This window comes from Nelumbo lutea, chromosome 6 (assembly GCF_056320005.1).
Source record: "Nelumbo lutea isolate HS-2025 chromosome 6, American lotus-T2T, whole genome shotgun sequence".
Taxonomy (NCBI): Eukaryota; Viridiplantae; Streptophyta; class Magnoliopsida; order Proteales; family Nelumbonaceae; genus Nelumbo; species Nelumbo lutea.
Window position 1 is genome coordinate 8,415,220 of NC_142689.1, and position 9,775 is coordinate 8,424,994.

The window sequence follows — 9,775 nt, forward strand, 5'->3', positions numbered from 1 at the left end:
CCCTTTTTTCACAAAAAATGCACTTCTGCCACAGGCAGTGAGCAATACTATGCTATTTGGTAAGGTGATTTTCATCAGTTTTTCATGTATGTGCTAACAGGTAAATACCACATAGGAGACACATCAGTCAACCGTTGGGGGAAATGGTTCACTGATGCATGAAATGCCAAATTTGATCGGTTGGGCCCCAATTTTCGAGGCATGCCCAATTTTTTAATATTGGCTGAACCAAACAATGAGATACATGGGCATTTGTTGAAACGCCTATGTAGATCCGACGTGGCACTGTTTTTTTGAAAAACGGCCACGGTTCCAAACATCCCCTTAGTTGTAGAAAGTATAATTTTATAAGACTTGTGGCTTCATGTTACTTAACCTTGGGCCTAATATAATGCGATTAGATTTGATGCCAGAGATTCAGCTACTAAGGTAATGTTTGGCATTGATGATGATTCCTCTTTGCTGATTATCTAGAAATCACCTAGAATCAGTGGTTTTTGAAAAGTCACCAAAAATTGTTGTTTGGTATCATTTATGCCATGTAAACCAATTTTTGAGAAATCTGCTTTGAGTCTGTTGGTACTAATTTTTAAGGGCCGATTTATTTTTGTATTAGAGTTATTATTCAATGTTATGTTATATGTCATATCATCCTCAAAAAAATCGAAATCAGCTAGAAATCAGGAAACCATAAAAAAAGGTGATCCCTGAAAAGGGTTGATTTCAATAATTGATCTTGGCCAAATTTCTGAAAATCACCAAAATTGGCCAACCAACAGAGACCGATTCCTTTAACGTTGATGTGGCTCTAACATGGCAGTGATTTTCAAGAAACCATCATCGATGCCAAACATCTGGTCTACAGCATCATGAGTTGGTTTGATATCAAGGATCCAAATATCAAATTCTTGAGACTATCCGATAAAGTTGATTGGTTCCACTTCCACCACGAGGTTTTTTCTTCATGGCTCTCTATGTTAATGCTCTGTACCCATTTGGAAACCAAAAAGGTCAGGTCCCATGCTCTCTATTTACCAATATCAATCAACATGGTGGCTTAAATAATTCCCTTTAGCCTGTAGAATGCCTGGTTATACAGAAAACTATCCAAAAAGGTTACAAAGAGCGTAGTTAGTCCATAGTTCTTGAGAACCATACAATAGAAGAAACAAATAAAAACACAATAATGATTTAGCTGAAGGTTACTCAATATCAACACATCAAAATCTACATGCATGGCATCCTTTAGCAGGCATTGCTGTAGATTTGATATCGCATTTTTAAGCATTGCTCCTACAATAGAAAAAGTTAACAGTTGTAAACAAGCAACTCATCATAATTTCGATGTAAAGATTTTTTCTAGGTGAACAAGAGATTTTCATTACATAATGAAAAAGGTGAAGCTGCTAATGGTGATCATGGAGCAGCCAGGATTTGGGCCTATGCATGTAAATACATTCTATTTAATACATATATGAGACCCAGCCTGCAAATTTCCGGGCCTGCACACAAAACTCAGGCCCAAGCCCAGAAATTTGGTACTAGGCTTAAAGTGATCATCCCTACAAGCAGCTGCAGAGTGAAAGATTCATGCAGCTCTACAGGGGTCACAGAATGCCAAAGGGTACAAATAAAAATAAAATAAAACAAACATGGAAAGATAACTACAGTTGGCACTTTTTTCTGTATTCTGGATGAAATATTTTTCAGGTACTTTTTATGATATCAGAAAGGTATGATACCTGAAAAACTTTAAACAATTGGAAGCCCATCTGAATCTGGATGAATAGCAGTTGATTGGTTACGAATTGGATGATAACCAGTTAATTGGTTATATGATACCTTTTCACTTTTCAGTATCATAGCAGACTCTTTTGTTGAATATGCTATCATCTATCTTTATTTTATAGCAAACAGGGTTCTGTTGAAACCCAATCTAACCCCCTACCCCAAAAAAAATTAAATAAAACGAAAGTAAAAAATAAAAGAAAAAGAAATGAAATGAGAAAAACCAAAGGCCAAAGAGGATTGAAATAGAGTATATAAAGGGTATACCATTTGTTCCTTTTCCTTTTTTGATGGATGGGAATACCATTTGTCTTTTTTTTTCCTTTTATATCATTGTTTAACTGTGCAATGATGGGCCCCCAATATGTTGTCATTTGGGAGAGGGGTTCCAATCACAGTTCAAGTTTGACAGATTGTATATTTGTATTCCATGCATTTGTCTAATAGATGCAAGTTGTTGCTTACATATTTTCTATTGGATAAGAGGCTAAAATGCTTGTCCTTAGTTGGCATAGACATTCAATCTCACTCGAGCAGTAACTTCTGGGTGAAGTTTCAGTTCTGCAATATATTCTCCAGTTTCCCGGATCTCTGGAAGAGAAACAATCCGCTTGTCTACATCCCTACAGGCAAAAAGGTGGATAGGCAAGGGTATTATATCAACACAATCAAAGATGACACAGAAGTACTTTCTATTTCATTATCTGTAATACTAGTGTGGAGGTAAATGTCATGGAAATTGACTGTTCAAATAATAAATTAGGGAAAATTCCCAATTAGTACCCTGTACTTTGGGCCTGTTCACTTTTTATCAATGTTTGGATGGTTGATAAAGAGAATTAGATGACACTTGAAGGGCATTCGTGTCTTTTCAAATGCAACTTAACAGTTGATTAACATACTGATTAGCAGCAGGTACTGGATTGACATATTTTGAAAGTTTGGGTACTATATTGTTGCGTTTTAAAGTTCGGGGACCAAAGTGACACCAGGCCCAAAGTACAGGGTACTAATAGGGAATTTTCCCAATAAACTAATAAAAATAAATTTATGAAAACAATCATTTCTAGATATGTGATGGTTAGCTCATGGCATTATTATTATTTTTTTTTGTTTTTTTTTTTAGCTCATGACATTATTAAACAATCATTTTTTAAGTTACTGTTAGTTGTATTTTTCATCTTTTTTCCCTAAAAAACTATTTAGAAAAAAAATAGTATATTGGTGGTGTGGGAGCAATTTGTAGTTGTAGATTGGCAGTTGCGGTGGAAATGATGATGAGAGTTGTGGTGATGGTGGGTGTTGTTATATATAGATAATATTAACCTCCTGACAGATAAAGAAGACGAAATAATACATGGTAACGAGAAAACATATATTAAGCATTCAAGAAAAATCAATATTTAATTAACATTTTTTAATTAACCATCTATATGATTTCACTGTGCATTTAATTTTAACTATGAGAAAGTATATGATACTCCAGACACATCAGATAGTACATATAACCTTAGTCTCATTCATTCAGAAATGTTGAATAGGTGGGTAGCCCCTTTGGTGGAGTATAACACACCTCATTGACTAAAACTCATCTCAAACATTTCAAAGTAATATTAATAAACAGGCAAAGGGTCTAAATTTGGTTGATCCAACACTGAGATGCTTTCCATCACAGTCTGAAAATGAGTTGGTAGGTACAGTCCCTACACTATGATGTGCAAAGGCAGAATCCCCCCATGTTCCTAATATCACAACAATTTAGGCATTTATGGAACAATATTTGCATATTAAACATTACTAGAACATCATTGCATAACAAACACCAAATATCTACTTAACTGTCTATCCTCTAATATCATGTTCCATTATCCAATAACATCTACTAGCATCATTTCTTGTATTAATGTGCTAGGCAATCTCTGACAGTATATTTTTATGAATCTACACAAGGATACAGACATGGTACCTTTGAAGCTGTGCTTTGATAATGTCCACAAGATCTTGGGCAGTAACACTGGAAAGAAAAAAGTGCCTATGAGACACAGCATTGAAAAGATGATTCAAGTAAGTTGTGTAGACTTGCATTACAGATCCACTTACGTTCCAAAGATTTGTTTCCCTTTTCCGCCTTTTCTTTTCACCTTGAAAGCTCCAACTGTTTCAAAAATTGTAGCAAGCTGTTGTGCTTCTTCTTTTACCTGCACAAAAGGGTATAACATGAGAACCACAACTTACCCATGATTGGATAGATTGCTAGGGTTACAATTCCACCAGAAGGGAAACAACAGAAAGGGTGAGAGCATGGTACTTGTAAGGTCCAAAAGGCACAAAGTGAATATAGTTTGGAAAATGCACTTCAATTAGCTGCAACATTAGACAAAACAAACCCAAGGTCCTCAACAAGACAGAGAAAGGGTCTTCAAATTACCAGAGCCAAGGTTCTCATATGCTATGGCTCTGTTTGGAGTTCCTGATTATGTAGAATCTCCATGCCACCCCAATTCCAGAGAAAATACCAGGTTATAACTACAGGAAGGGTCATTAAAATGAGAAATGGATCAACGACCAGATTGGATGATAAAAAGAAAAAATGGAAAAAAAAACACAAAAGGAAACAGTGAAAACCAACTAATACCCACCAAAAATAGAAGAATCCATTGTCATATATTTTTTAGCATAAGCAGATAGATCAAAAGAAAAGTTGACTATGTTTACAATATAAGGAAAAATAAGTATAACAAATAAATGTCTGTTAGTCAATTACCCGCTTCTTCTCTGCTTCGATTCTCTCCTCTTCCATCCGAATTTCCCTGGCAAAAGAATCAGGAGAATACCATCATCCTTACATCCGAAACAGTATTATATTCTCTACAAGATATTGCATATACATATGCTGGTTATCTAAAAGTTAATAAAATATTGCTTTCCTAAACTTTTATGTTTATGCCTTGTAATACACATCATGTGACCTGAAACCTTTCATTTGTTATATATTCCATTAATGGCTATTTCTTTGTTGTCAACTCCAACCTTTTCATTATTTGTCCATTCTTTCATCTATAGTAAGATATTTTATAAGGTGAAGTTAGGGAAATGGGAAGAAGGAAACAAGGGAAAAAGACTTGCTGGAAAGACCAAATAAGAGAATACAACAAGAAGCATAAGAGCTGAAAAAGAGAAAAACTACATGAGAGTCATTGACCACTCAACTCAATTCAACTCAACAAATCTAAACTGTAGGAGTGAGCTATGTGAATCCTGGTTTGCCATTGCACTCTATCAAGGGCCACTTAAGCCTCCAATTGATTGGGGTACTCAAACCTGAAGCCAAGGACCCAGCATCTCCAATAAGGTAACAGAGCCTGCTATGATCATTTTTTTTTTCAAGCAAATATTCTGATGGTCCTTATCAAAGTGCAAGAATTTCTGGCCATGGCAGTTCTCTTTGTAACAGAAAGAATATGAAAGTGTAAATCCCTGATATCACAAAAAGGATCTGTGTTTTGTTACAGTTGCCTTCTCCAACTTACCAGAAGAAACAGTAACCATGGCACCAAAAGCTGAACGATTTCCCAATGGGTAGCCATCAAGATTCAGTATTATGGATCCCGGATTAGGACTCAGGGGGTATGTCACACTCCAAGGAAGGAAAAGGCCTAGTTGTACTATGAGGAACCGTTCTCTTACTATATTCTGAAGAAATTACCATCATTAGATGTCCAGTTAGCAACCAAAATGGTGATCCAATTTAGAACATCCTAATTGGAATGATTTTCCAAAACACCATAATAAACTGCAACAAGCATCAATGTTTCACAAACAAGCAAAAGCCAATTCCAAAGAAGAGCTAACAAATTCTTAGGGATTTCGCTGTTCATACTACTTCAAAATGATACACATACACTTACCAGTAGACTTGGTGCAATGGTAAAATCAAATGATGGCAAGCTGAGATTCTAGGAGCTATTGAAGGGATACAAAGGGTCAAGGAAATGAATGTTAAAAAGTTGATTATAGATTCTGAAATTGTGGTGAATTGGCCAAAAGAGGACAGTTCTATGCTCTGGAAATACAGCAATGAAAAGAGGAAGTTCAAGTGGCTCACCAAGGACACGGAAATTCATTGTACATGGATAAAGAGAAGTGCAAATGCATCGGCAGATGGTCTAGCTAGGCAAGAGGTAAACAGAAACACTATATTTTGGGCTGTTTTGTAATTGCCTCATGGTCAGGATGTACTTTGGGTTGTTGGAAGTAAAGATTCTTTAGCTCCTTCCCTTGTAATTCTGATTCTCCCAATCATTAATAAAATTTCATTGTTATTGATAATATATATATATATATATATATATATATCCGAATTTGAATCCAATTAAAAAATTCAATATCCGAATTCGATTCGATATCCAACGGATATTGAAAATTAATATTTGAATTTGACTAATTAATTATTTTAGGTAATTAATAAATATATAAAATAAATATTTTATCTATATAAAGTATACAAATATATAAATTATTTATATAATTTAATTGTTATATATATAAATTATATAAAACATTTAAAAAATTTATATATTATATATAAGAATTAAATAACCAGTCGAATTCAGATATTTATTGAATCGAATAAGGTCATATCTGAATTTGAATCCGATTAGCTATTCGGTATGATGTATGAATAGGATATCCGAATTCGATTCGATTATGTCGAATCTCGAATTTGAAATCGGATTTTCAAATACTGTTGACATCCCTAGTCATGAGTTTGAGAGAGACGATTTTGTGCAAAAAATAAAAAATAAAAAGAAGCGAAAAGTTAGGTCCATATCCGGTCTACCCTCCCAATTCCCCGGATTGCTGGGGCCATCATTGGGTAATGGCCCTTACTTACCTGTAAACTTGCAATGGATGAACAAGTGATTCACTGCATCCCCATTGTCTAGACATGAGCTGTGGACATAAAGACAAATCTTCCATTTGAGCATGTTTTGTAGCATTGATTGACGTTATCCAATTATGGGCAACTTCCCATCTAAATTCCTTGAGCTTGAGAAAGGGGACTTCTTAAATAGCCATAGAGTAGAAGTGTTATTCTTGTGATAGCCGTAATATTGCTTGGGGCCTTTGAAGGTCCATGCCCTACTGTCTGAATCTTTAGGAAAAGGAGAAATTAGTTAAAGTGATCAATGAAAGAAGGGAAGACAAGATTTTAAGGTATCTAACTTGTTTAGAGGTCATCTCTCATATTTCCTTGCTTCTGTTAACCTACATTATATGGATGAATATATATCTTCCAGAACTACTCTACCCACCGCGTTTCTTGAGTACCCGATTAATTCTTGATCCTTTTTCTCTACATCTTCTAAATGTGTTTTAAGTGAACTAGATTACAGTCATACAAAAATTAACAAGATTTGTGCATAATATGGTTTAGTCAGAAGAGCTACTTTCGACTCTTCCAGTTCCAATTCATGTACAAGAAGAATATAAGAGCGAAAGGTGTTTTCTTTTATAATTACTTGAGTAAAACGGGAGTGACAATTTGGGCCTTTCCCATGGGTAAGAGGTAGTTCCGGTAAAATCCAGCCTTGACGTCGAGAAGTTGCCCTTTCTTTCCCAACTCTGGTATATCCTCCTTCAGAATTATCTGCACAAAGCAGCAATGACCCACAAATAGAATTCAACAAAAAAGTATAGAAAACCCGATAAACCACCGTCTTCAAGGAAAAATAAAAACCCTAGCTACCAGAAGAGCAAAATGATAAACCGAAGTAGCCATGGCCACATCTCATCTCATGGACGAGTACCTTCCTGGTCTTCTTGGCTTTCTTTTGAGCCACAACCGCCATTGCAACCCCCTTCTCTGATATTTTTGAGACCTCACTGTTTATCCTTCCACCTAAGCTCTGAAACCAGGAGGAGGAACTCCACGATAACGCTGCTGTTGATGCCATTGCTAGTCCTCTGTCTCCTCTTTGGGTCTCTCTTCTTTCTTATCTGTTATCGTTGAGCCTCGTTAACGTTCGATCCCAGGGAACCCGCTTTACATTTGTTTTTGTTCGTCTCTTTGCTAAATAATACCCCATTCTTTTGCAGATAACTACCATATTGCTCTTACTTCAATGGGCGCAAAATAATACCCACGTATGGGCCGTATTAAACCATTAATAGGTTATTATTTATTTTAAAGTTAAAGTATTAATTAATTATTTAAAAACATAATTAGTTTAAAAATATATTATATTAGATCCATGAGAAGTAGAAGATGCATAGATCTAAGAGTGCAAGACACAAATTATATGCACCTTTAAATTTCAATTACTAAAATAATTATTTTTTATTTTATGATTTTTACTTTTTAAATTATAAAAAGTTAAAAATATTTATTTTTGGTATAAATTGTTGATGAATTCATGGATTTAATAGATCATTCATAGATCTGTCTTAAACTTCTTCCCTACCATTTAAAACAAAAAAAAAAAAAAATTGTACTTTTTAGATTCTCCGATTTGTTTGGAAAATGAAATCCATAGATCTATTAATCTATACTACTTTAAAAAGCATGAATAGCCTTAGGAATATTTCTAGATTTGTTGAGGACAAAATTTATCCTTACATATTTAAATTTATTGATAAAAAATGAGGGCAAAATAGTAATCAATTATTAATATTAAATGAGTTGAGAAGAGACAATTATAAGATATTCAATGCATTCCATTTCCTCTCATTAAATCCAACAATTAATGTATTAATTTGCATTCACCCTCATTGAATCATATATTTAAGGCATTTTGTTTCTTCTCATCATTAAATTCTATTAATTAAATTAATAATTCCAATAACATGAAAGCATGGGAAATTGTCTAAAACTCACCATGAGTTTTCAACATTTCTCTTAAAGTCACCACAACTTTTCAAAATGTCTAAAACTCACCATGTCACTAACTTCACGTTAAATTGACTAACGGGTGTTAATATATTACAATTTTAATATTTAGGCATGAAAAAAGGAAAAAGTTCAAAAAAAGTATTTTCAAATATAAAATACATAAAATATAGAAATTACAAAAATATAAAAATTATAGAAATTGCAAACAAAATAAAAATATTTTTGAATTATAGAAACTATAGAAATTGAAAACTAAATCAGAAAATAAAAATTTTAGAAAAAACACAAAAAAATTATAGATTGTAGAAAATAGAAAAATGTAAAAAAAATAGAAATTATAACAAAACACTAAAAATGCAAAAAAAAAAACAAGAAAATTAAAAACTGAAAAATACCAAATTTCCTCTAACTCACCATTCAAGGGTAGTTTGGTCATGAAAATTGTTATTTATGCTGACATGGACACCTTTGTTAAGAAGCATTAACGGTGCACTAACCGAAGGTGATTTTTGGAAAATAAAACCTTACTGACATGGTGAGTTTTAGACATTTTGAAAAGTTGTGGTGATTTCAAGAGAAATGTTGAAAGCTCATTGTGAGTTTTAGACAATTTTCCCTAAAAACATACTTCTAAAATCTACTTGAAAAAAATAGTGTTTTCATCTAGGTGGTGGTAAGAAATTAAACCGTTTTAGGTCAAATGGGTCAATCCATGTTGCCACAATTAAATAATAAAATTCAAATTTTAACATCATATATTTGACATATTAAACAATAATAAGTATGATAAATATGAAATGCTTTTATTAATGATGGAAATGGAATGTAAAATTTAAAACCAATTAGAAATAAAACTATTTTTCCGTTCTCTCTCATTAAATCTCATAACATTGTATATTCATTATATTAAATAAAAATACATATGAAATGTAAGAAGTAATTTCATTAATGATGAAAATGAAAAGCCAAATTTAAAATCAACCTAGAATTGAAATGAAGTCATAGTCAAATAATAAAATTAAAAAAAAAATAGAAAAAAAATTGGACACATATCTAATTTTATATATTCATAAAAATTAATATTGAGTACATCTC

The 9,775-nt window shown here is 33.2% G+C and overlaps 1 protein-coding gene across 1 annotated transcript; it reads right to left on the reverse strand.

Annotated features, from left to right (window-relative positions):
• Nucleotides 1-1,053: 1,053 nt before the first annotated feature.
• RPL9 (ribosomal protein L9) lies at nt 1,054-7,919 on the reverse strand. Its single transcript, XM_088949527.1, has 7 exons — nt 7,599-7,919; nt 7,311-7,438; nt 4,553-4,598; nt 3,889-3,986; nt 3,755-3,802; nt 2,254-2,411; nt 1,054-1,293 (listed from the first exon to the last, which is right to left on the reverse strand). Exons 1-6 carry the CDS (start codon nt 7,743-7,745, stop codon nt 2,291-2,293), a joined length of 588 nt encoding a protein of 195 aa, XP_088805653.1. The 5' UTR covers nt 7,746-7,919; the 3' UTR covers nt 1,054-1,293; nt 2,254-2,290.
• Nucleotides 7,920-9,775: the final 1,856 nt, after the last annotated feature.

Bases quoted from the DNA above. Each gene is read 5' to 3' on its own strand.
- RPL9 (XM_088949527.1), bottom strand. From the start codon at position 7,745: ATGGCATCAACAGCAGCGTTATCGTGGAGTTCCTCCTCCTGGTTTCAG. The intron at 3,987-4,552 runs GTAATTGACTAA...CCTTTTGTGCAG, and splicing joins TCGAAGCAGAGAAGAAGCGG to GTAAAAGAAGAAGCACAACA. The intron at 3,803-3,888 runs GTAAGTGGATCT...TTTTCTTTCCAG, and splicing joins GGGAAACAAATCTTTGGAAC to TGTTACTGCCCAAGATCTTG.